At 44.0% G+C, this 27,583-nt stretch overlaps 1 protein-coding gene across 9 annotated transcripts in view; it reads right to left on the bottom strand.

The window, feature by feature from the left end:
- The window catches only part of KIF13B (kinesin family member 13B), a 124,955-nt gene that overhangs the window by 70,696 nt on the left and 26,676 nt on the right, over positions 1 to 27,583 (bottom strand). For 7 of the 9 annotated variants that reach the window (XM_048079314.2, XM_048079316.2, XM_048079319.2 and 4 more), the window contains 5 exons: positions 5,773 to 5,788; positions 3,728 to 3,788; positions 2,038 to 2,130; positions 1,126 to 1,306; positions 631 to 718 (listed from right to left, as the gene is read on the bottom strand). In XM_048079314.2, coding sequence (XP_047935271.2) covers positions 631 to 718; positions 1,126 to 1,306; positions 2,038 to 2,130; positions 3,728 to 3,788; positions 5,773 to 5,788 — 439 coding nt within the window. The remainder of the gene's footprint in view (positions 1 to 630; positions 719 to 1,125; positions 1,307 to 2,037; positions 2,131 to 3,727; positions 3,789 to 5,772; positions 5,789 to 27,583) is intronic. The other 2 variants (XM_048079315.2, XM_048079317.2) reach the window with 1 other exon arrangement.

The raw sequence follows: 27,583 nt of genomic DNA, 5'->3' as shown, positions 1-27,583 counted from the left end.
CCATATTTACTAATTTTTCCCACAGTACATCAATACTACTTAAAAATTAGAGCATTCTGCAAATGAATATAGATAAATATGCATATATATATATGTTTCTTGTCCAGTTGACTATAGTACTCCCCAATAAGCAAGTTTCAGGCAATGTTGTCACGTATTTGTCTTGTAGACAACCATTTGTTTATACTTCCAGCATGCCTGTGTGCTACTTGTAGGTGAAATTATGTGCTCCTTGCAGGTGAAATTACTAGGCAATAGCAAGACAGCCAAAAAGTGACAAGGTGTGGTACTGAAAGCCTGTCTCTGCTAACTGCTGCTTCTGTAATTAATTGCTGAATGCTGCTTCTCGTGGATACAGGCTAGACTCATCTTATATTTGGGAGGAAAGCTGCTTCATTAAATAGTCGAATGACTGTCAGAGTTAGTGAAGAGCAAAGGATGAAGATGAGTTTCTGCTATTAACTCTGTTTTCCCAGTGATCACAATACAACAATCATACAGCTCTCTTACTCTAAAATCCATGTTATTGCCATGGTAATTAGGAGTAAGTTAATAACGTTGTCCTGCTTTCAAGACAGTACCCTACTGTACAGGGTGTCGACACAAGTCCTTCACAAAACTGATCCTTACCTTGTAGCTAGCAACAGCTAGTTTGGATAGCCCATCTACGTAAGGCCCATAAACACTGTGTTCTCTAACTTTTAATGACTGACGGCTTCTGGTTGGGAAAAAAAAAAGTTTATTTATAAGCACGTGACTGATGTAAGACAACATTTACAGAAAATCCATTTCTCACTGACATATCTCAAACACGATGGTTTTACAGTTACCATAATGAAGCACAGAGCAAAGACTGTAACGCAAACTGAAAAGCCTTATGTCTACATGTACAACGCTGACAGACGTTTTTGTCACTTCATAAAAGCTGGCATTAGGGTGAATTGACTCCAAGCTTTCAGTCTTACCAATTTATTTTGATATAAAATAAAAGGACGCTGAGATCAGATGAAAAAAACATCCTAGGCATCACAAATGCCTTAGAGGGGATCCACTACGGCAAATTGATATGTGGAAAGAGAGGATATGGCAACATATTACGGTGCTGCTCACAGGCACATTACTTACCCTTTTGGGTCAAGAAGATCTCTGACTTTCTCGTTGTATATCTCCATGTAGGATACTTCTACTTTGAAACTCTGCTCTTCATTTTCCTCTTTCTGTGCTCTTTCAAAGAGTCCACTGCAAAGTCTGGGGATTAATCCGGGCTGGTCAGCAGTACCCATCATTGTGTATGATTTTCCTGATCCTGTGTGATTGAACTGATAATTAGTGGACATGCAACAATTTTATTTTATTTTATTTTATTTTATTTTATTTTATTTTATTTTATTTTATTTTATTTTATCTTATCTTATTTTATCTTATTTTATTGTGAGAAACATGGAAAAGAAATGGAGAGAAGCAAAGAAAAAAAAGACATTTCAGTGACAGATATTTGTACAGTTTTCTATCTTAATGCAACCAATACATTACCATTTAGCTAAAAACTATTTGATTAAAAGGAAAACAAGAAATCTAGTTAAACTGAATGAGAAGGCTTTCAGATGGATACTCCTACTGTAGCAAACAACCCACTAACACCCAAATACCTGCCAGAACAAGAAAAATCTGTTGCACTACCATACTCATTTTTGCATTTTAAATTTAAAATGATGATTAAAGATTATTCTAACTGCAGATGCAGAAAATACAAGTGATGCACTGAACTCAAGGACAGCCACGATCATTCCAAAGATGACAATCAGAAGCGTGAGAAATAAGGGTAGCCAGCAACAGACAAAATCTCATTTCCTACCCTGTTCACCTCAGATCTAACGTTACAAAACATCATTTCTTACGTTTGCACAACCTAAAAATGCTGGCTGCAAGGCATTTGTCCTGAAACAATGTCAAAACAGCCATGGAAGGAGTCTCTGGTCAGGACATTAACGCCTTTTGCGTCAGTGCTGGCTTTGCTTACATTCTGGAGGAACTTACCAGTTTGCCCATAGGCAAAGATGCAAGCATTATAGCCTTCAAAGGCATTCTGAAGAATATTCTCTCCAAGGCACTTGAAAACAACATCTTGACCTAAGAAATAAAACATGCAAGCTAATGTAACGAAGCGAGAGAGTGGGTTTTTTCATGATTTGGATTCTTCAATAATTACGTAAAAGCAAACACTTGGGGTTTTCTGGCTGTTCTTGCCTAAATAAATCACCTAGTATCCAGTACCCACTCCCTTTACAGGAGCACGGACATGGATTAGTAGGTGTGCTCCAGATTTCTACCAGCACAAAAATCAGAGTGTGATTATCATGCATCCATGTGTGTGCACTTACAGCAACGTGCTACCAGTGCTCGTACTCCAAAGTTTCAGCAGCACAAAATCTACCACCAGCTGCAGAATTTCTCCCACTGGTGAATGACAGAACTTCAAAATATACTCAACCCATACATTCTAACAACTGCCATTTGGTTTTAATTTAGGGCTGTTGGTTGAGCACTAAATAATTTCACTGTGTATGCACAAAATATTTAATAATTCCATGATATTTTTGCAGAGAAGGAATCACATCTATATGGAAGACATAACGTATTAGCAAAATATAGGGTATAACACTTCTTTTTGCAATTGAACTAAAGCTGCATGCACATTTTTTGGCTCTTTTTCCACGTGGAGGAAGAAATGCTAACTATATTTGAGTGTTATTTATTTAAACCAAACCACAGGGGTTGGACTAGGTGATCTTGCAGGTCTCTTCCAACCTAGATGTTTCTGTGATTCTGTTATAAAGCAAACTTGTATTTTCAGAATTTATGAGCAATTAAAATCTGAACAACACCTGATGGAATTACATGGACTGACAAATCCTTTCTCCAATACGTTAACATTCCTGAAAGCTTTTCTTTTCTCTCATTACGTCCATAACTTTACTTTCAGGTCAACTCAAGACTTTCTCAAGTCCTCACTAGATTTCTATTCATTAGTTATTTGTTGCGGAAATTAAAAGATTCATATGCTTACAGATTTTATTGATTTTTCTTTTAAATCCATGGAAACAAGCTTAAATGAATCCAATTTTTAAAAGATAAGTATGAAAAAAACGAAAAGATCACAAAATGGTAAGTCAATAAATTTCAGATTTTACCATGTTTGCCAAAATATGTCCATAACACACACATAAAGATATACATATTATATATAAGATGTATATAATATGTATAATACATATGATATATATAAAATAATATATTAACCTTTTTTAGTACTCCATTTACTAAGTTCTGTTATTATGTCAACTCCCCATCTGCACTGGCAAACAAGAAGGTGTATTTTAGCAATATTCCTCTAATCCTGGAAAGAAATGGATTTGATGTTTTCCAAGTGATATCCTTGGATCAGTATTTTAACTATAGATGTAAATATGAGTAACCCATTATTGTGATGGATTTCTCAATTTCCTGCACTGCAGATGGGTAGCATTGCCTATTGCTATCCTAATCATCGTCTTTAGAAAAGAAAAACAGGAATGATTTAAGATTTTCCTTTTTCTTTTGACAACGAGCAGCCGTATAGGGGAAAGATCCTCCATGCCATATGGTCCGTGCCCTTTAGCAAATACTGCATTATAATTAGATCATTTGTTCTTGGAGACAACACGCACAAAGCTCCAGTAAATATTACCTGCATATTTTTCTTTGACGGATTCATCCATAGACCAAAAGCAGTGATCGTAAGCAAACACCTGCAGAAAAATAAGCAGGAGGGCATCTTATAAAAACCATTGCCACGTCAAACACATTATCCCAATTGCGACAGTGCTGCATTATGTTGGCTAACAGGATGCTTCTTGGGGCCATGCTGACATACAATACACATTCCTGCAGAATTATTTATTTCGTATGGGTTCAACACCTAAACCCAAACACCTTATCTTCCTGCTCGCAAGCCTGTCCCTTGGTTTTATTCGTTCTTTGCTTTTATTTCTTCCTTCCTATTGTGTGAATCCTGTTCAACGCTCTCCAACAGCTGCCCGTGCGGCAAGCCCGTGGATGTCAAGGAGCTCTCCTCATCGTCCTTTAAAAACCCATCCTCACGATTCATTTTTCACAAGACTTTCTATTTTGCAAACTGACAGATGTCCCCTGGCTGTTTCTGCCTGCCACCCCCGTGCTTCTTGTCTGCATAAATTAAAACCACGCCGTAGGGCAGGAACCTCTCTCCATACAAGCCAAGCAGAAGCAGCCGTCACCAGAGTCTTGTAAAGAACAATATGGAGCAAATGAGTTTTATCACTAGGAGAGCAATGCTGTAGCCTTTTTAAACAGAAAAGGGTTGGTTTTGCGGTGAATCCATTTAAAGGCTGGCAGGCACCTTCCATCATCCCAGCTGACCTCCAGTAGGGCAGTGCCTGCTCCTGCACCTCAGGCTGCAAAAGGAGATGTTTGCGAAACATCTCCCCTGGGTACGTATTTGCAAGGAAACAAACAAGTAAAGATCTGGGTAACAGCTGATTTATATTCACATGGGCAAAACCGACTCTGTAGGCTATAGGAAAAGGGAAGTGCCATGGGCTGCTCTTTGGCTGCTTATTTCTCATCGAAGTTTAATTAAGGTTGCTCCTTCCCCTTTAGATGTCCCACATCCACCTTCTGACCTTCATCCCATTATTTCTGAAAATTTCATTTTTATCCATTAGCCCATTTCCACGTTCAGTTTTGGTGAAGGCTGTGATCTGTATGCTAAAGGCATTAACCATGCGCAAGCATCTGCATAGGTAAATCACACCTAACACTTTTTATTTAGTAAAGCTTGTAGGAACAAAATATGTTGCATCATATCCACATTAATAATAGCAAAAGCCTACAGAGAAATACTGAGTCTGTAGCAAATGAACTCAGTTATTCCATCCCCTAATGGATTGTGTCATGGAATATGAAAAATCATTTAAGGACTCACAGAGCAATAAAGAAAATCTTCCTCGAGTATTTATACCGACTAAAATAGTTGGAAAAGTTATACAAGAGTTGAAAATCTGTACTAGCAGCACAGCCAAACTTACTACTTACATTTATGGAAATGTTTAATATAGCAAAATCCTTTGAATTTAAACAACTTATCTTCAGAAATACATTGCCTTTTTTTTAAAAGTACAACAATATCATCAAGAGATGAAAGGATTTACTTTAGAGCCTCTAGTTGTGGAAATAGCAGCTGGTGTATTTAAAGTTAAGTTTTTTTTGTTCTTTGAATTTATTAGACAATTACGCAGATTGTCACAACGTCCCAAGACTTCAGAGCATTTAACCAAACATCACTGGATCTACGACCACATCAATAAAGCTGACTCCTAATGCGCCAGGCTAGAGATAGATATCTGCACACCAAATACAAAGTCATGGGATCGTAAGCTGTAACAACAAAATGAGTTTGCTCTAACACAAATAACCAGAAAAGGCTTTAAAAAACCCACAGACAATAAGCAGTCTCCCATTCCCGGCCTGTAATGCCGAGCATGTATGTTCTCATTTGTTCCTGTGACTCATTTTTTGGCAGAGGCTTTTACAGAGGCTCTTCTGCAGCAAGGAAATGCTTCGAGTTTCTTACTCAACAGCTGATCAACTGCAGAGCTGTGTTTCGAAATGCTTTTAATATCTGGCTAACCCGCGGCCGGCGGAAGGAAAGGACAATTTTCAGTCACTGAGGGAAGGTTCAGGAACGGCCCTTACCTTTGGTTGGGTCCTGCTGCTCCCAGAGCATCACCAGCACGAAGGATGTGGTACAGCGCGGGGCGAGAAAGACAAAAGAAAACCAAAGGTGGTTAGCTACAATCATTTCAGCTTAATTACTCTACCGTTAATACCTCCTATTTGGGACACTATTTAAAAAGTTCATTCCTTTCCCCAGCTCTCCCCTTGCTGACAGATCCCAATATTTTTATGAACCAACGTGCAACTCTTTCCAAGAGTAGGACTGGAGATGCCGCTCTGGGCAAGCTGATTTTGACCTCGGAGCCACTCTCTCCCTCATGCTGCTGCCATCTCTACCTCACTCTCTCCTAATTTATTTTCTTGTGACACCTCTCTCTATAGTTTTGTTTTAAAAACTCTTTAATTAAAAAGTACCCAAGCAATACGAAAACCTCCAAGAACACCTGCACAGGAGTTATTCAAGAGACGATTTCAGAGTCCAGCTGTTGAACGTGCCCAACTTGGCTTCTCACAGCTGCTGGGACAGCCCAGCAAAGAGATGTTTTCTTAAAAGAACGAGTGGAGAATAGCACTCCCCTTACTCTGTTACGTGCATAGTTTAAAACTTTCCAACACAACTCGGTAAGTACCGGAGTTAAAACAAGAAAAACCTTTAAAAGCAGAGCCCAGCACCAGCCCATGCACCTCGGACATGGAAACTGGCAGCAGGCCTGGCAGCATCCTCCCCTACAGAAGGCCGGAGAAATCCAGCAAGCCCAGCTGTGAGGAAGCGATGCTCTCCTCGTCCCGGACCTTGCAAAGGACATCAGTAAGCTCCTGACGTGAGGAAAGTCTTGCAGCAAGCATCGCTGATTCCTTTGGACAGAGCAGGGGCTGTATGAGGTCACGCTCCTGCTGCTCATGTGGCTTGAGAAGTGAGTTTAAGAATCACAATTTGTCAGCACTGTCTCTCAAATATTATTATTCACGACTCAAATCCACTGTTTCTCTTTACTCAGACTTGAATCTAATATGAATACATGTTTCACACACCGAGAACGACAGGCACCTTGGCTCGCAGCGGCAGGACGATTATTTAAGCCAAGGTTACCTCATGGCAGCCACACCACGGGGTCATTCAAGCGAGCAGCCCCAACAGGACGGCTTTTCCCCTTGCCACCTGGCTACGTTTGACCAAAAGCTCTCCCTTGGTCCCTGCAGCATGCTCAGCACGGGCTCTCCATGGTCTCTGATGCTCCTAGCGAGGTTGTGGACAGGGAGCGACCGAGGGACTGCCTTCACCAGGGCGTCGGTTCAGGTACAGGAGGCACCAACAAGCCAGATTTGCTCCCATAATGATTTGGAGTACTTTAGGAGATGCAAGAGCGTTACTTTGGCTATCCGACCTCTGAAAAGCTAGCAGTGTGCTTTCATGAAAACAGCTAAGAGGCTTGTAGGGGTGCTCTGGTTTATGAGGAAGGTTCGCTCCTGTTCCTACACGAAGACCACTCACCTTAAAAGCAAAGCAAAGAGCAAGCTGGGATTTGGAGCATGAGTTTTGGACACAGGTATGTTACCCTGCCCATAATTCAACAAGCAATCCTGCACATTTCCCCAGCCCCGTTCCAAGGCAGGATTACACCACGACGACGCACTTGACCTTTTCCAGCCCTCGATCCAGCATGTATTATTGAGCATTTGGATTAAAGCAGCAAGAAGGATATCATCTCCAAAGTCCTATCCCATACGCAGCTTTAAGAGGATGGATTACACTAGGCTATGTAAATCATCATCATTAGTTTAGACTAAAGGTCTTAAAGCGTCTCGTTTTCTAAAGAACCGCATATACACATGAAACCGTGTCTCGCAGCCCCGCTTAACCAAACAGACACAAAAGGGAGCCCTACATCAAAGGAACACAGTGTATGGAATTTAGGATTCAGCACATTACCTAGAGCTGTACCAGGCTCTGTGTGCTTCGGGCCAAAAAGAAAATAAATCTGACAAACGCCTCCCTAAGGAGAGCACTAAGGGTGCCCACGATGTGCCGCAGCATCACGCCGTGCACGGCCCCGTCATCCTGCAGCTGTGGCAGCTGGGCTCAGGAACCCAGGAAAAGATTTTCAGCCCAATTGGAAACCCTACAGAAAACAAAGGGAGAGAAGGAAGAAGCCCCCGAGCAGTCAGCGAGCCACGAACACCCCCTGCAAACGCCGGGTGTTCAGAGGATGCTCCTTGTCCACTACGTGGTTGATGTCAGCCAAAAAAAATCACAAAAAAAAGAAACCACCATCCCATTGGATTCCAATAATGACAGCCTGTAATGAATCGTGAATTATCTTGGTGATCTTCGGGCAGTTTGGTGATCATGGGGCATTTCCACCACCGCCGCCCCCCGCTCGGAGGTGCGGGCAGAATTGCTGCCACTCCTCGGCTGAGCACCGAAACTGCCATCAACAGGATCCAAAAGCTCCAGGAAAGGAGAGGAAGGGAAAGCTCCTCTTCTGGCCACTGAAGGCTGTCACTAAAATGTTCTCAGCTTCACGTTTACACTTGAATCCAGAGTGACGGGATTTGCCTTGGCCAGCCCTCCTTTCAACCCAATCCCAAAGTAGGGCAAGCTAATGCAGCTCGGGTTCCTGCAATACCAGGCTATTGCATATTAAACAGGAGAAAGCACAGAATCCCCAATAATTAAAATCATATATTCAAGCAGAATAAACTGCTCTGTTCAGCCCTCGTTATTAGTGCTATTCCAATAGTCTCTTAAATCACTTTTTTTTCTCTGGCTTTCCATGTTCAAGAGAAGGAAGGTGGAGCGACATTAACTACATCTGAGTTTTTGCAAATCTAGCGGGGGAAACAACACAGCAAACGAGGTGAAACATTCCTGGGGAGAGGCAAGGACAGCTCAGACCTTATCTTTCTCCTTAGCTTGGAAAGAGCAGCCAGCTGGCACATCAGCACATGCCCTACATCAGTCACAGCACATTTCTGCCTAGATCAGGACTGGGCGGATGGGGCAAATGGGAGGGGAAACGTGGGGGACAGCAAGTCAGAAAGCGGGGTGAAGGGGTACAGGGGCTGTAGGACATCATCTGACAAGGAAGGATTTTTTTTTTCTCCCTGAAAAAAAGACATTTCCTATGTCAGTAGCAACCACAGCATCGAGGTATGATTTAATAGCTTAGTGGGCAGCACTGGTGGTAAGAGGACGGTTGGACTAGATGACCTTATAGGCCCTTCCCAACCCTGTGTTTCTATGATTCTGTGATTTCTACGATCCAAACTATAAACTGATGATACTGCTCACCAGCACAAGGCTAAGCTGGATTTGTGCCACAACATTTGAACATTTTCAGAAGCTTCTGGAAAAAATAATTTGCAGGTTAAAAGAAAAAGGGAGAGGGAACAATTTCAGCAATAACCACGAATTAGGGAAGTCCCAAAAAATCCCAGGAAATTTTTATTGCTTTCCACTTTTAATCTTCCATAACCATGGCAAAAATAAGTATATCAGATTCCAACGTAACTGGAGCTGTTTTGGGCCTTTCAGCAGGAACTGCTCAGCACAGGCTCCAGAAAGTAGCTGAAGACAACCAGAAAAACATACCGATGGGGAAAAAACCACTCGGAGCTTAACAGCAGAAAGGTTTTGGCATCTCCCAACAGCCACAATGCACTATCGCATCCTTAGCTATGCTCCTGAGGAGCTGTCAAGGCTGGTTTGCCTTAAATCAATTCGTATTCACAGCTCATTTCAAGTAAAGTTGGCATCGTGTGCCACAGTAACTTATCCTCTGGACAACAGGACTCCGCTTTATAGCAAGTTTATTGTTTTTAAGGTCTGTATGGATCCCAATCGCTCCATTTCTGAAACTTCTTCAGTCTAGCACCAGGCAATTTGTCTATACCACAGTTAGAGCCCCCATCATGGCACAGTGATGGGGCCTCCACACACAAACCTGGAGGAAAAATGCTGTGTTTTAACTATTCCTCCCCCTTGGTCGGTGGGAGCAGCAGCACAGCAGGACCCAGAGGTGGTCTCGGGATCGAGCCCCATTTGTCCTGTGGCACAGCACCTACAGGACGGGTGCCAGATGAGCTCCAGAGGTCCCCAGAGGTGCCTTCCAACCTCCGCCATTTTATGATTCGGGGATATTTTATTAACAATTTGCACATATCACAGGTAAAAGCAGTTCAGTAACTCGCTCATTCACCTGCCACGAGCTTTCCCACTGAGACTCATATCCTTACCTCTAGAAAAAAAAAAAACACAAACAAACAGCCGGGGAAGGATGCTTGGGAAACACAAATATCCCATTCAGGGAACCTTCCCACAGGGCTTTACTAAGCCAACGTGGGCCTTGTTTGAAGAGCAATGGGTTAAAAGTTAATGGCATTCATGGACCGAAGGGCTTTTCAGGAAGCCTCATCCTCCAAACCAGACTTCTGAGTTTGACCCCGAGCTGTATCTCTGAGGGTAAATACCGGGCGTGAATGGAGCTGAATACCACAAGGAGCTCTGCGTTGCTCACGCTGCCCCACCATCAGATCTCTGTCTGTAACGGGAGGCAGGATTTAACAAACATTTCTGCAGTCTTATATTTTGGAATAGCGAGGCTGATGATTTCCAAGTTTACCGTCTCCACAAGGCAGCAAATACATCCTCCATTGTCCTACAGGAGCTTCCTAGCGTGCAGAGGCTGATAAGGTGCAGGAATTATCGAGCAGCTCTAGCAGAGTCCCGAGGCAGACAACTTCAGGCACACCAGATAAGGAGGCAGGCACAAAAAGATATCAGGAAGATCTTGCATTTGTTTGAAGCTTGGGAGCCTGGCTATCTTTCAGTTGCAGATCCTCGAAACGTGGCATTTCTTTTCTATCTGATCCACTACGAGTTGGTTTTGAAGAGCCAGCAGTTGGTTAGAAAAGACACTGCAGTGTTAAGGGGGTTGCAGAATTTCTTTCCTGACATAAAAGCCAGTTAATGGCAAAATAAAACTGAGTAGCATAATTAAATTTATTGTCTAGCAGCGACGTAACTGAAAGGCAGCGGTAATGACAACTGATAAGAGAAAGTAGAATTAATTGAGAAGTTTTCTTCTCTTTCCACACATCCCACAAATACAACTTGCACCATTTTTTGCTGCTATACAACGAGAGGAAATGCCTCCTAAATCAAGTTCTGATCACTTCAGGCTTCTTTACACCGCAATGCTTCGCAATCCATTTTCCCAGAATGTTTCAGAAGACGAAGTGCTTAAGGTTGTTGGGTTTAACAGCCTATAAATATTCTTCCCCCACTTCTACGCATAGACCAAGGGGGATTAAAACACTGTGTCCCACTAGACTGCTCCAATTTCTAGATGATACCCTACAATTAATCCTATTCCTAGGGAGTTTCAATTGGATGTCCATACCGATACCGACCTCTTTGGCTGAAAACCATGCTTTTTTTTCTTATTTTTTTTTTTTTTACAGCAAACAGAAATAGTCCCTTTAAAGCAAAATCCCCAAACACGTCAAAAGAAAATGTGAAAGAGCATGCACAGTTCAGAGCTTAAACTCTTGTGGCTAAAAGGAACAAAAGGAATCAGTGTTACTTCCAAAATTCCTCCGGTGCCTCACTGCATTCCAGGCATAGCTGGCGGTTTCTACCGACAAACCTCATTTTTGCCAGCTCACCCAAAAAAAAAAAAAAAAAAGGCCTGAAAAACAAGAACTTGGGCAGAACAGCAGCTCTGTGGGTTTGGGGTATTTTCCAGTCAGAGCTAAGTTTCCTGGATCGTCCCGGCCACGTTCAAGCGGTGCGCGCATCCCATAAAGCCGTGTTATGACAAGGGGATTACAACTTGGTCCTTCTGTTTGTAAACACTTGGATGTCAGGATGCTATTGTGCTCTGGAGAATGTTTGGTGAACATCCAGTACCCAGACTTTCAATTACCATTGTGCGTTGGACTATTTTTTAATAAAGCCTGCTGCAGCTAGCATTTTATAACCGGTGGAGGGGGGGGCGGGAAGAAACCTCTTGTGGTTTGGCGGCGTTTTAACTCCACCGATGGATTTCCAGATGGGAACACCAAGCTCCCGGGTCTGGGATGTGGTGAAAAACCCTTCCTGCCTCTGGGCCAGCTGCACAAATTGCTTAAATCCCAAGAAAGCAGCCCAGGAGCTGTGTGATGAGCTCCCGAAGAGGCACACAGCTGGGCGGGGGTGTACTTACGTGTGTACAGCATTGCACACGTGAAAATCTTCTGGATTTCATCAGAGCTGCCCCAAACACTGCAGCACCCAGCAGCTGGCTCTCTGCTTTCTTCCTCCCTCGAAAACCAGAAATCCCTTTTGGCTGGGACATTAGAATCTAACAGCTAATTATTTATTTTTTTCTCTCCTTACTCGATTATTGCCTAAAAGCATCCACGTGCAGAGCTTCTCATTCGACTGTGAAGGTGGTTTTTGTTTTTAAAAGCATTTTACTTCCCAAACGGATGATTCTCAGCCTGTCCCCTTCACTTTCCCCAAACCACAAGCTCTCATTTCTAAGAGGATCTAAGCCTTCCAGCTCAAAGCTTTGTTCATACCGGTAGTCCTAGTTCCTGTCAATGTCCAGAATTAACTTAAAAAGAATAATGCAGAATTAACCTGCAATGAATGCAGAAACCATGCCACGAAGTCCCGATGTCAGAACAGCACCATTCTGGGATATTTTTAGCTTTTTTTTTTTTTTTTTTTTGAGCAAGTTGACAATTCACCATGCAGGAAACGCTGCAAAAACTGTGTTCAGCCCTCCCTACCTCTTCCTTCTTCACTGTCAGATTTTAAGGTGCCCACCTTTAAATTGTAGGTTTTTCCTCGAAAAAGTACAAGGAATATGTTTTCCTTGGGTGGCAAGTGGGATTCACAAGAGCTCACATGACAAACACGAATGTTTGAATTCTGTATCAACAATTTATTCAACTCTGCAATCAAATACACCAAGAATATTCAAAGAGGGGAAAAAGACTTTAAACACAAAGAGCATTTTCACCATAAATTTAACACAGAGCATCCCGAGAGGCCTTCCCAGCATCACGCAGCCATGCCATATGTCTACACCTCGTATTTCTGACCTCAGCACGGGCATTCGTTACGGCACAGCCACCAAGACAGAGGACCCAGTACCGACTCTTCTGGGAAAAACCTTTCAAAGCAACTTTTTCTGCATCCGTTTTCAGTCACCTGGAGCATTTTGGAAAGATTTGCCTTTCTTCTGACTGGAAAATTATCTCAAGGCCTACCGCAACTCCTTGATGCAAGGCGGTTTTTCTTAAAGACTCAGCAAAAGGGAGAAAGTTGGAGCAAGCCACCGTGATGTCTGTACCACTGAGAGATAGAAACTGCATGGGACAGCCCTGCCCTTGTGCATGGCTGGAGAAATATCAATGCCCCCTTCCTTCGGAAAGGAAAACTTGCTGACATCCACAGAAGTTTCTACGGAGAGTCTACGGGTAGCTGGGAGTAGAAAATAAAGGTGGGAAAGAGGGACAGAGATAGGAGCACGAACATGCACTTCCCTTATCATTTGCCAAAAATAATAAAAAATAATAATAATCTACACCTCTCAAGCCTCAGACCAGGAAGAAGAAAAAAAAGAATAGCCCGTGATAAAGAGTACGAGCCACTCACAGCAGTACGAAAGCATCTGGAGTCATGCAGGCATCAAGCCTCCAGAGCAGCCGAGCAGCTCTCCCCCCTCACCATCGCTACAAGTTGCAGAAATTGCCACAAGGTCTCTTCAATGCAGAGGTGGTACATGCAGAACATTACATTTTGGTAATGTTTGCTGTTTGTTTTAAATGTTCACTAACTCCCCCTAAATACAGTGTGTAGAAGAGGTGTCTATTCTGTGGTTAAGTGCATCTGAGTGCTTGCTAATTCCATATCTCCTCTTTCCACTGAATCCCCTCAGATATGAATAAACTCCATATTCTAATACCTACTATTACACATTTTCTGTTGTCCACATCCCAAAAGAACTCAGTCATTTATCTCATGATTACCCATGCAGTTCATATTAGATAGCCACAAAGGCTGCAGCTGAGGAAACACCTTCCAGCTTGGTGGGCTAAGCAGCAAGTCATACTGCCTCCATCACCTTGTCTTCCACTTCCAAAAATTTACCTTCTTGTCTTCAAATAACATCTTCCTCGAGGGGATGCCTATCTGAGGAGGCAAGCAGACAACATCTGAAAGAGCTGCAGTTCAACAGAGAAAATTGTTGCGGCTGTCTTTTGTAAAGAGCTCAACCTCAGTGGTGTGCTGGGTGCACACCCAACGTATTTCCGAGGTTGGGAATTTCGTTGGATATACCATCCAGTTTCTGAACCTCCGTGTAGTTTCACCATCACTGGGTGTTTGGGTGTTCAAGAGCACGTGCACGGTGCCCAAGTTTATACCTCGGAGCCATTTTCGGTGCCTCCAGAACTAGGCAGCTGCTCTGCAAAGGGTTTTATTGTCAACTGGCAAGTCTATGCACGGCGTGCTTTGGATCCAGCTCCACGTTAGTGGAGTCAGGCAGTATTTAAAACTACACGCACGCTGGAAATCACAAATGATGTTGATCTATTTGCGTAGGGGGGGGAAGAGAAGGGCTGCAGGCAGAAAGGTTTGGTCATTAGCATAAGAGATACTTGTCTTGCTTCCATGGTTCAGTAACTGCCTGAATTTCCTTATTTCAGCACGTACACATTCCACGATGATAGCGATAAGGAAGAGGTTGTTGCACAACCTCTATGTGCTATCAGCCCATTGATGCCCAAGGAGCCTGGGAGGTAAAAGAACAGCACGACGTGTCTGAACTGCTCTATAAAACACAGTCTGAGCACAGCAGCTTGTCAACATACCGGCATCTCAAAAACAGCACTTTAAGAAAGTCTTCATGTATTAGGAGCTTCGATCATTTGCCTACAGTAAGATTAGCATTCATATCTTTCAAAACAAAAAGTGTTAGACTACCTTTTGCTCTTCCCAAGAGAACAGACTACACACCTCCCCTCCCCTCCGACCACCACCCTCTCAGTAGTGTCTATATTCCCCCGATCCATTTCGGCTAGCTCCACTCACTGATAACAGCACGATAATACAGCAGGCAGCCATCAATACCTGCTCTGACATTTGCCAGATGCCGAACGTCAGCAGAAACATGAAATATTTGGCATGCACTGATACGTTACTTCTTGTTCACGAAGATTTCAACCCTTTCTACGCAGTACTTTTTCTATCCAAATTCACTCAAACAGCTCAGCAGCTGCAAAGTCAGTGTTAACAAAAGATTTTAAGAAGGGATTGCTTCCCTCACCTACCCATAATCCTGCTATGAAAAGGAGGAATAATTTTCTGTTGACATTGTTCCAAACTATAATATTCTCTCAGGACTGCAACCTGACTACTAGATTACCTGGCATGAGGAAATAAATTTTTTGTCTGTTTTTTTGGGTAATATTTTTGCATCAAGATGCTCTTCTGCCTGCCATGGTAAAGAAATCCTCATCCTCAGTGCAGCTTTCAAACCCAGTGGGTGGCATCACTGCCCTTGGCGGGGGGTAGAACGGGATGAGCTTTAAGGCAGGTCCCTTCCTACCCGAGCTGCTCCAGGACTCGGAAATCAGCTGCTCTTTTCCCAGCACGTGGGTGGGAAGTCTTTGGGGAGAATAAGCTGTAATTGACCTGCTTGCTGAAAAGCGAAGGGAAAATGCAGCGTATTATGAAAATTAGAGGCAAGCCTTCCCCACGACAGCTCAGCTCCCATGTCCCATATATGCCTTGCTAATGGCTCCGGACTGCTGGAAGAAAATGTCATAGTGCTCCAGGCAAACACTTAATTCTCTTAAACCTAGAGCTGCACAAAAGCGAATAGTATAAAGAACTTGTTTTGAAAACAACAACAAAAAAAAGAGTCTTTGGAGTGAAAATGGGAGACGGAGCCCTGGAGGTTAGAGGGTAAAGCCTTGCGGGCTCGCAATGTGTACGGCACGGACAAGGGGCAGATGAATGCACAGCCACAGCCCCGGCACAGCCCCAAGGTGCTGCAGCCCTTAGCAGGACTAAAACACCGCCTGGGTACTTAGCATTTCCATTTCTTTCTCTTTGCAGAATTTCTTCAGCATCTGGGGGGAGAAGCCCAAACTATTTCTGCCTGAGTGCTACCAATTCGCCGTAGCATTTCCCCGTGCCCTTAAATTTCCTAAATTCAGCTTTTGTCCGAAAGAGGAACTGACTTATCTGCTTTGTCTATTCTTCTCCCTCCCACCTCAGCAAATCTCCGTGGCCATTTTTAAGTGTTGGAAATATTTGGTGAACTATTCTTGACTCATCACACCGCGTAACTATTTCAAAGCTCTGCAGTTCTCTCATGCCCACTGCGTTCCAGCTGAAAGCTCTCATTTGGGGAGCCAGATAATCCTGAAATATTTAACAGGGAAGGTCATTTTGAATAATCTTTTATTCTGTACTTCTTGTTCCAACAACCTTTATTTATATATAAAAAAAAATCTTTCACTGAACACTTGTACCAGCACCCATCACCTTCAAAACCACATATGGCAGTTGCTTAAAGGCTTGTACGCTATTTTTGGTAATTTATTCATGCTGAAAAGATAAATAAATCAGTAACGTGGATTAGCAAAGACGCACAACTAGTGGTACCAATTGCAGAAGCCACAACGCAGATAATATAAAAGCATCTGGCCGCAAATTAATTCAGAAATTACCTAGCTGGAAGAGGCATTGTAGCTGAGGTTGGTAACGCTATATATATCCGTTTTGGCTGACAAAACATCCTTTCAGAGAGTATCGCCTACAGCGCTGTAGGGAGCAATTGCGGATTAAGTTATCATTTCGCAGATTTGGCACGGGTTCAGGTACTCAGCAAGGTGAAACACGCACCGTGCGCCACCAGTTATCCCTTTTACCCAAATAAACGGTGTCAGACTGAATCCCCACCGGGTGCTTTCCTGCCAGCCGACCTCCTGCGCTCTGGACTCCGGCCAACAACCTGTGGGATCTCAGCTCCGGGGCTGTCCTGCTGCAGGGGGAGGAAAAAGCTCCCCTGGGATGGGGACACAGCTCCCAGTGCCCTTAGCAGGCACCAAGACAGTGCCAACAACAGCCCTGCGATCTGGTATCAGCTTGGAATACGTACGTGAAATAATACCTGAACACAGGACACACGATGAGAAGTGACCCAGAGGCATTGCCCGTGGATTTTCGGCAAACCCAGCAGCAAAGCTCTCATCCCTTAAGGCCATAAAGATGATACGGGGCCTGGAGCAGCTCCCCTGTGAGGAAAGGCTGAGAGACCTGGGGCTGTTCAGCCTGGAGAAGAGAAGCCCGAGAGGGGATCTTAGCAATGTGTATAAATACCTGAGGTGTGGGAGACAGAGGGATTTGGCCAACCTCTTTTCAGTGGTCTGTGGGGACAGGACAAGGGGCAATGGCCACAAAACGGAGCCCAGGCAGTTCCGCACCACCATGCGGAAGAACTTCTTCCCGGTGAGGGTGACGGAGCGCTGGGACAGGCTGCCCAGGGAGGCTGTGGGGTCTCCTTCTCTGGAGACATTCAAGGCCCGTCTGGACGCCTGCCTGGGCAGCCTGCTCTAGGGAACCTGCTTTGGCAGGGGGGTTGGACCCGATGGTCTCTGAAGGTCCCTTCCAACCCCTACAACTCTGTGATCCCCCCCCCCAGCAAACCTCTCATCCCCCAGCAGCTTCGAGGCACCTCTAGGCCAAGGTCAGAGGCGCTGCTGAGCGCGCAGCAGCTGCCAACCAGATTTCCTCCTTCCTCGCTCTTATCGCTAATTACTTACTTCTAAGAGCTTCTCACAGGCAACACCATCTATTTGCTTCCTGCACTCCTCTTACCACGGAGCTGTTTATCTCCCCAGCAGGCCTTTTCCTTTGAAATCCCTTTCAACGCCTCTCCCTCCAAAAAGCTGTCAGCCTAAAAAGGAGCCTTCGACCTTTTCACAACGCTGTTTCTGAAGCAAAAAGCATTCGTGGCTGTAGATACTTTAAAAAGAAGTCCTTTTCATGACAGACTTACATGTGTGCTGAATGACAGAGGCTAATTAAAAGTTCATTGTGTGTTCAAATGTCCTGGGCTCCAAGGACAGAGTTACGAGGCTATTAGGTACCGATCCCTCCACTTACCATAGAAAGAACCTCAAAAGGGATTTGGCAAAATGTCCTGAAAACCAGGGAGCCACGGAGCTGGCTGACACAAAATACTGCACGAGCAAGCCTTAATTTGGCCACAGGGAACAAACAGACAGCACCTCCAGGACAGATGCTGCATCAGTCGTGAATTCAAAGCTCAGAAGATTTTTCTGGGCTAAAGCATCCACAACGTCCAATCTTGGCTAATAACAACTGTTTGGCTTTTCTGGGAACATTGCCATAATAAAATAGCTTTACATGAAGTCCTAGTGAACTGAGCGATCAATCACCGAGAAACTGAGACCCGTGTGCTGGTTCCCACTGTCAGGAATGATGAATACCAAACGCGTGCGCAGGCGCTGCAGAAAACGTAGGAATAGCTCACGTCTCACCGCTGCCAGCGTCCTGCAGCCCTGTAAGACGTTCATTTGTTAAAACTGTCAGTGCTCTAGAAGAAGGGGGAATCTGCTCTCGAAATAGCTTCTGGTCTGGTGGTACAGAGGTGGTTTTCACCTTCTTTGTAAAAGCTATAGAAAAAATGGTTTTCTGAAGTGTTACCAGGCAATTCTGCCATAAGGCATTGTAATTAAAGGGGGGAAAGAACCCAAGAGCCTGGAGGATCAACCACATTGTCTTGTTGGACCCTTATAAAATTTATTGCTCATACTTCTTAATTCTTCTTCTAAATGCGCAACTCTTAAAAATAATTCTATTGTTACTAAAAGCCTGGAGTCACAAGCAAACGCTGTGTTACTTCTTTATGAAGTGAATGCAGATGCAGCATATGTTTGAGGTGGGCACAACACTCTCTGCAAAAAGCTGAAAGTCTGGAAGTCCAAAACCCTAAAACAAGAAAAATGTCAGCTCTAACCTCACATGTGAACTAGTGTTTACCTCCATGCACTCTTTTCTTTCACAGTAGCCTCTAACAGCAGATACTTGCTAGCAGCAATCAGCTGGTTTCGCTTAAGCTTCTCTTTTCCTTTCCCAGCTTTCTGTTTGGGATACAGCGTGTGGGATGTGCCACGCGGAAAAGTGTTTAATATTTTGTGGTCTCCGTGATTATTTCCATAATAGCGTGGTAATTCATTAGTCTCATGTACGCAGTTGAGCCTTGTCTTTTCCTCAAACACACCTGGAGGTGGGACCACATTCGTCGGCTCCTGATGCCAGGTCTGTGTTGGGAAGGAGCTATTTTAAGTCTGCTGCTGTACGATTCACAGCCAGATGCAGGTATTCATAAACAGTAAGGAGATGTAGGGCTTTCACATGTCCCGAGGAGCCAAATGAGGGTTTCTGCTGAATTCTACCTTTGAACTTCTAAATTCCCTGCTGGTTGTCTCCCAGAAACTTCTTGCTTTTCGATGCAACTTGTTGCCTGCTTGCCTGCGATTCATATGGGACAGCACATGCAAAAGCACTCGATAGCACACAATCGTGATTTAGCACTTTTCACAGCAGCATCCCTCCAAAAAATAATAAAAACAGATGTTCCTACACATATCCCAAGAACTACTCTAATTAAACAGGCACATCTCTGAGAAAAGCATTATTTTTGCTAATGATAAACCAAATTTAGAGATTTCATATATGCTAAATGATACCTGCATTTAATCTGAATTACAAAAAGCAGTTATGAGCATCTACGTTGAGAAATAGGCAGGCTCTGGAATCCCAATGGATGAACAGGACCTACCTCTGCTCCAACAATTTGAAGCAACAAACACAGATTTTGTTTCTCCAAATCTAAAAGACATCAGACAAGTTTGAGAAGCCAATAGCCAAAACCCAAGATTTCTGTTAGTGTGAAACTACACAATACGGCTAATGCTTAATGCACGATACTTTGTCCGGGATGACAAATCGTGAGCCATAAATCAAATGCACACTTCTAGAAATGTCACGGCTGGATTCCGTGGTTACTGGATCATCCATGCAAATTCACAAGGCAGTTTCCCGAACAGACTGAAAAAAAAAAAACCAACCAGCGAAGCGCTTGGGAACATAACTCAATGTGGAATTTCAAAGTCAGCCGTCCTCTTTCCAATTTGTATCATTACCAGTTAAACTATTTGGCAATAAGAAACAAGCAGGTTGTAACCAAAAAGATTATACCCCTTCCCATTCAAGTTTAAATGCTACACAGGGCAGGCAGAGAAACTCAAATGGGCAGCAGCTGCAGCTCCTTACTCTTAGACCACGTACATCAGTTAAATCCAAGTCTTCATTTCCACTGGATGTTTTCCCAGTTGCAACTCCCCCAAACTGTGCAGATGTATCAAGCAAGTCGCATGCCACTTCCGTACAAAATAAAAAAAAAAGCCACACGCACAACTTGCTTAAAAGGAAATTATTATCCTCAAGGTCTACCTGTGTTTTGGTGGAGGCTAGGAAAAGGAAAGAGGGCTCTCCAAGAGGAAGTTATCGCATGAAAGTGGACTGGTGGCCCCGCCAAAAATAAACTGGAGTGTGTTTGCAGATCAGCTGTTCCACAGAGCTCACACTCCCTAACACTACAGAACACCAAAAATTCATAATAGCAATTAATGTGGTGGGAGAAAAAAAAAAAAAAAAAAAACCGAAAACCACAAAACAGCACTTGTGATTAGCACACAAACAAGTTTGTTGTACCCCACCAACTCCGCCAGCTAGCAAGTATTTTAAGACAGAAACTGAAAATCTGCAGCGTAAAGGAGAAGACAACATGTAGTTATTATTTCCTAATGGAACATAGAAGGGGAGGAAAGGAAAAAAAAACACACAACAAATGAAACCCGACAGCCAGAAGGTCTGCCAAAATTATCTTGGAGAGTTACCGCATTGTTTATTTCATCTGGAGCCCAGGGCTGAGATTCGGGAGACACACAGATCCCCTGGTTAAATCATTTTAAACAGCCCTGTCTGTACTTTCCTTTTCCAGATTCCCCACTCTTGCTGGCAAGAGCACGATGCAAACCTCAGTGCCAATGGCTGGAGCTATAGTGATAAAGAAGTCAAGTTACTTAGCTACTATAGCACCTACAAATGATTTCCAGTAGACCTTCTTTCTTCTTCAGACCCTTTAGTAGCCATGCATGATACTCATGCCCACCTCTTAGCATCAGTCCTAAAAACCCAGGTTGAAAACAACTCATTTGGATGTGCTTCTTCATCCCTCCTCCGCCTGCCAGCAGGAAACACGACTGGAGAATCTGTTACCTCGCAGGCAGGTGGGGAGATTACCCAAGGTCAGCTGCGCTGGGATGAAGCCTGTATTGCTAAAGAAATGATTTGTTAGCAGTTGTATTCCCCAAAACACAGCCCTGAAATAAAAAATAAAAGTCTTTCCCTCCAGCATTTTTTGCAAAAGGACAAAACCTAGTAGCTTGCTTTGATAAAAACCACCAAACACATGTGAAATTAGTATCAGACGTTCAGATAAAAGCCTGTGGACATCACAGGAACTGAACATAACACATGACAAAGTATATAAGAGGAAAGAGGAGCAAAGGGAAATTCATATAAAGATCACATGCTCCAGCTGAGTAAGTTCCTCAAAAACCAGACTTCAGCATATCGCCTTGCTGTCCCCAGCTACTGCTTGATTTTAATGGATGAGCTATCTTAACTGATTTTGGGGTTATTTAACCAGCATTTTTTTCTTGGAACCACCTTCAATTATGAGGCTTTAACACATGAAATGCTCAGCCATGTAAACACAATTATTTTTCTGTACAGAAAACCTGCCTTAGGACAGCTGTGCTCAAAAGGAGAATTCACAAGCAGCAATACCCTGAGAAGTTATGAATTTCTCTATTGCATTTAGTTTTCTGCAATATTATGTGCGTGTTTGCTGTACCCTGCAGAACAAGAGGTGTTGCATTTCTAGAACCACTACAGGAAAGCAACTGTGTAAAACGAACGTCAGAGATTGTCAATTTATTGACAGCATTTAAAAGAGAAACAAACTGCAAAAAAACTTCTGCTTGGCTCCTTCATATAGCTTCCACACCGGGCCGTGTATTTTATGTCTACCTCTTAAGCGACACAAAACCAAACATATGCAGAAAGGATATACTAAAGTCTAAGTATTCAGACATATACAGGAGAACGATGACAGCTTTTAGGTAAGTCAGTTCTGTGCCTTAATCAACCTGACGGTATTCCCTTCCCCTCATTACTGTTCTGCAGCCAGCGTAACAAAACAGACAAGATGTCTAATTAGCATAATTTGGTCACTCTGGCTTAGAAAATCCCTAAGTGTTCGCTCGTGCAGCTGATTGAATGAGGCTGTCCAAGCATAACCACAAACAGAGAAAAGATGCTGGATATCCAATTTTGCCATTTGATGCTACAAAAGCCAGGACACCGTGATAAAGTTTCCCTCTGCAGGTACTGCGGTGACGGTTACCACCGTGCTAGCATTGTCCATGCTCTCAGAACAGTTCAAGCTTGGTTTCATAACCAGCTCCCAAAAGAACCGAGTCACGCAGACGTTCACGGTGCTATTTTAGGCACAGGATGGAGAAGAGCAGTGTGAAGATGGGGCGTCACACCCAAGTGCTTTGTGTAAGTAACAATCGATAGCAGCTTCTTACCGTGCTTCACTTAACCGCAGCGCAACGTGGAGTTTGCTGTCCTAACTCCTTGCTCGCAGGGCTGCAACGTGAGCTGTCACTGCCAGGACAAGCACAGGAGAAGCAGAGGCATCGGTCCTCGCCAGCGACCTGCTCTCACTCTAGTTCCTGCAGCGTTGGAGTGAATGGGACAATGCCATGCACTGCTGCTATAGTGCTGGTTAACAGAAGTGACCAGGAATTCAGTCCCCGGTGAACAATGACCCTTACAGAAACGCTACGCTTCTAAATCAGAAGGAGGGGAGAGGTTCTGTACAGTTCTCCCCCCCAAACACCCACAAAATACAATCCAAAAATTAATATTTTTGCAGATCTGGCATGGCACGAAGAAATACAGCTTCACCTTCCCAGCTGATCGCGCTGTCTGGCACCACGCAGAGTCAGGTGTGAGCCTGATACTAAAACCGGAGAGGTTTTTAGGCTTTCCAAAGTCTGTGCAGGAAAGAATTCAAACACACTTGGCCCACGCAGAAGAGCTTCAAGCCACGCTGTTTGTGTTTGGCTGTATGTTAAAAGCCAGCACCTGAAAAGACCTTCCCTTGCTTCCATCTCCCTCCTTACCCCTCTATTTTTTTCCTTGAACTTTGATTTTCCCATCAGCAATTTCACGACTGAACGCTCCCAGAGGAAGAGTTGGGCCGTGCAGCGCCAAACATGCAAGTTTCCATTTATTGTTCCCCAGAATGAGAGGAAAATGCAGCCTCTCCAAGTACAACACGCTGCTTCAAACAGTACATTTGCCTTCCAGAGTTGAAAAGGAAAGAAATCTGGTTAAAACATGACTTGCAAAAAGAAAGGAAGCGAAAATATGTTAGAAGGCATAAAGCCGTATTGTCAGAGATCGCTTGAAAGGCTGCCAACGCTGCAACTCCCCACAGCTTTTTGGAAATAAATACGCACTAGAAACTCGAAGAATACCTGATATGATTTTTAGCTGCAATACGGTTTCAAGTAGGATTCTGATACCAAAAGCTTTCAAAACTCTCGAGCCCCTCTGTAAGATTTTCAAAGCTTGTGCCAAGCCCAGGCTTCCCTTCAGACATCAGGCAATTGCCTTTGCCCAAAATCACCGAGCAAACCCATCAGAAATTAGCAGCAGAAAATCAAATCTCTTAACATCTTCACCAAGTTATCTGTTTTTTTCCAATGGGGACAGTCCTTAAGTTCAACTGCTAAATGGATTTTCTCCAGTGACTTAGGAGCACTTCAGAGAGACTCAAAGCCTCTCAAATATCACACAACCCCTCGTAGCACGTGTTCATTGGAATGAAAACCACAAAGTACACCTCTAAACGTGATTGTATTTCATGCAAAGAAAGCCTTAATTCAAAATAAGCCTGCTTAATTTAATTAATGAGCCTGGAGATTGTATTTATCAGCCAGCAGCACACGTTGAAGCAAGCTGTCTTTCACGCCCAGTAAACTCGCTTGCTGTGCAATGCTTTAGGTTGTTAAGCGTGGCTATCAAACTATCACAGCATATAGACATGAGTCAAAAAAACCTACATTCAGGTTTTACAAAGCTTCCATTACACAGCGGCCGGGTCTGTGAGTGCATTTGTCACCTGCTTCAACGGCGTTAATCCAGCTACCTGCTTTATCACAAACCACACGAAACCCGTACGATTTAAATGTGAAGCTTTTCTTTTTCCTTTCTCAGTAACAGAAAAGCACGGAAAGTCTCTTGAAGCCTCTTGCATTGTTCCCGCTGTATGGCTTTGATAAAGAGGAATGGTAACTTACCCGAGGCCGCGTTTGTTGGCAGCAGGGACAGAGCTCGGAGGCTTCCTTTATCCTCCCTCCCCACTACATGTTTTATGGCCTGTCATGCCAATCTAAGGAAGAGGGTTTCACAACACCAGTCATTTTGTCTAGCATCTAAGAGCTTTTAGAAAGAAGTCAGGAGGAGGGAGGCTGTATTTCTTGGACCTCGTAGCAGTGCTTGCCCTGCTTTCTCCCAAATCAAGCCTTCCTTTCAGCCGCTGAGTTAACTGAGGTTCGTTTGCTAACGCCAACACAACCAGCTTGTCGAACGGGGATGAGCAGAGGCTTCGAGGAGGATGCTAGACACGGTCACACAGCCTGCGTAAAAGCTGATTTCAATTTTCACGACTCAGTGTGCAATAAAACTGAATCCGTTCAATACGCCACTTACCTTTCATACCTGCTCTGTAACCACGCACGGCCCTGTAAAACTACTACCCATCATGTCCTCGACATATTCAGAGGAATTAAAGCTAGACAGATGTTAAAGCAAGACAGGTAAGCTGACCTTGTAACACCAGCTGCACGGTTATACCCCTCACCTTGTGCTTGGCCACCCCAGCTCCTTCTGGCCAAGGCTCTGCTGCTTGCAAACCAGAGCCCCCCGCTCCCTGCCGCGCTTCGCTCCAACAGCCCGTAGCCTCTGCCGTTACAAAACAGATGTGTAATTCCTAATTTGTGTTTCTCTAGTCTCAGGCTTTTGAGCACTTAGTTCTTAAGACATCTTTCCCTTTTCACAACGCAACTTCCCAAAACGATGACCAGACTTACAAGAAAGCCACGTGGTAGCTCCAACAAGAGAAGTATTTCACCATTTACATTATGTGCATAGAAGAGACCCTTCAGTCTCTAAAGCCTATGACATGAAGACGTATTTGGGCAAAAAGCAGTAATTTAAGCAGTGGGACAAATACATGCAGTCAGCAGGTATCATACCCAAAACATCACATTGTATACTCAACCTTATGGTAAGGGGTCTTCTACTTCTAAACCTTTACATCAATAAGCAAATCCAAAATAAAAATTAAAAAATAATAAAAAAACAACTAAAGGATAAGCAGCTAAAGCTATTTAATATTACTGACCTAAAACTATGTGACAAAGACTTCTGTTTTGTATCGGGTTTGCATCAGGGGACTAAATATTTTACTGAACAATTCTAAAAAATTCCCAGAGTGAAACACAGACAGCAAGGAGCAGCTACGCAAGGCTGCAGCTCAGAAAACAGTTTTCTTTTCACAGAATGACTGGTGCCAAGCAAACAAACCCCCCTCACTTTCAAATAGCAAAGGCTAGAAATTAAAATTCTTTCTAGTTTTTGGTTGTTGGCTAGATAGAAAGTCTGCCAACCTGCACGTCACCTTTCTGCCATGGACAGGGCAACAGCGATACCCCACTGGAGCAGGGAACCCCAAAAGATCAGTGACCATCCTCTGTGGTATCAGACCAGTCTGGAGTGCCAGCAGATCAGCACACAACATCAGTAAACAAGCAGGATAAGGTAGAAGAGGGAAAATAATGAAATAATATTGCGTAAACTGCTAGAAAATATCGCTGTGGTTTCAAACAACTCAATGCCCCCTATTTCCCACGTGAGACTCACAGCTGAAGCGAGCGATGTCAAACCAGCATCGCCCTGGGCTGGCACCAGTTATCAGTGGCCTGTCTCCCACTGCAATAAGTAGTCTGCGACGATCAAAAAATACGGTTTCTACCCACATCAGATCCTCAACCGCTTCTAATTAAAACCCTGATAAAACAGAGCACGCTATCCCGAAGCAGCGATTGATGAGATAAGCGCGGTATTTTTGCATTGCTGCCTCTGCGTGCAAGGCCTCCCTTTAATCGCTGGAAATAAGTTATAAAACGTGGCGACATTAGAAGAAAAAATTAATGTAAAAACAATTCAATCCAGCCTATCGCACGAAGCACGTGGGGAGATGAAGTTGGCTTCCCCACAAGTGAAGAAAAGCGCAGCCCAGGAGGATCACGCACACCGCCAAACTCCCGGGCAGAGAATACGAGGTGGGTTATAATAAAGCGCTTTTAAAAACAAGGGATCTGAGCCACGAAAAGTGAGTGTTTACAGGAAGGAACCTGGATCCTACTGCTGTCAAAGCAAAGTCACTTTGAAGTTCTCCACGGCTGCATTGTTCCGACTGCTAAACGGCAAGACAAACTTTCCGGGGGGGGGGGGGGGGGGGGGGGGGGGGGGGGGGGGTCCTCCAAGACTCACAGCTATTTTATAGCTTCAGGGAGAGGTGTCAGCCAGCAGGCAGAATTGTCACGTACTCGCTTCCCTCTGCTGATTCCATGAAGGATTCCAAATCATTGGTTAAGTAGCTCCGAATTACTAAAACATTAACAGCACCTGTGGTCACGCAAGGCAGGCACATCGGGGCAGAGGAATCGTGTCCTCCAAAAAGGGAGAATCCACCCAAGATGACAGAAGATGCTGTTTTCTCCTAGGCAATGCTAAAGGTTGGGGTTGGTCTTCTGTAACTTAAATAAGCACCCCGTACATGGAAGTTCAAGGGCGGAAAGGTGCTATTCAGACTCAGTAAAGGCCAAAAAGGGGATGACTTGGCTCAGAAAAGCAGCGCTCAGAGGCACAAGCATGGGCAGCTTACGCCCATCACGTTTGCAGGACGCGTGGTGAAACAATGGCTGCAGACCACAGGTAACACCAGGGATTTGGAGGGGTATAGGATGCGTACATATATATACACATCCCCTACAGCAATGGTTCTCATCAGCGTGGGGCGTGCAACACGCCTCAGGAACCACAGGAGCAGCCCAAACCTGGATATCAGAAAATCGCCGAGATGTTGGGTGAGACAAAGCCCAACCGAGGCGTTCCTCCCAATCCTTGTTCCTTCGACGGGCATCCTTCCCAAAGCCATTCTGAAAAGCTTAGGAGACTATTTACTTCCTTTAAAATTTGGACAACGTACAAACCTCCTGGCCAGCCTCACGCATTGGCTTGGTGTTACAACTACAGCACAGCATTCAACAACTGCCTCCAACCCCTAAAATTAGTAACTGATCTGCAGACAAGAACGTTTCAGCAGGAATGAGATCTGTGCTCCCCGCAACACTACAGAAAGACGACTGCAGTCTTGATGATGCAGCAAAGCAGAAGATAACCTGCAGAAGATCTGGGATATGTGAATACAAACCAATACACAGCATTTTATCTTCTTTTTAAGATAGGAAAGAAAAAGCAGTTGTTTGCTGCTCCTTCACAGACCAAGAAATGGTGCATCATCCCCCT

The sequence above is a fragment of the Anser cygnoides genome, chromosome 3 (genome assembly GCF_040182565.1).
Source record: "Anser cygnoides isolate HZ-2024a breed goose chromosome 3, Taihu_goose_T2T_genome, whole genome shotgun sequence".
Taxonomy (NCBI): domain Eukaryota; kingdom Metazoa; phylum Chordata; class Aves; order Anseriformes; family Anatidae; genus Anser; species Anser cygnoides.
This window is presented reverse-complemented; position numbering and strand designations above follow the sequence as displayed.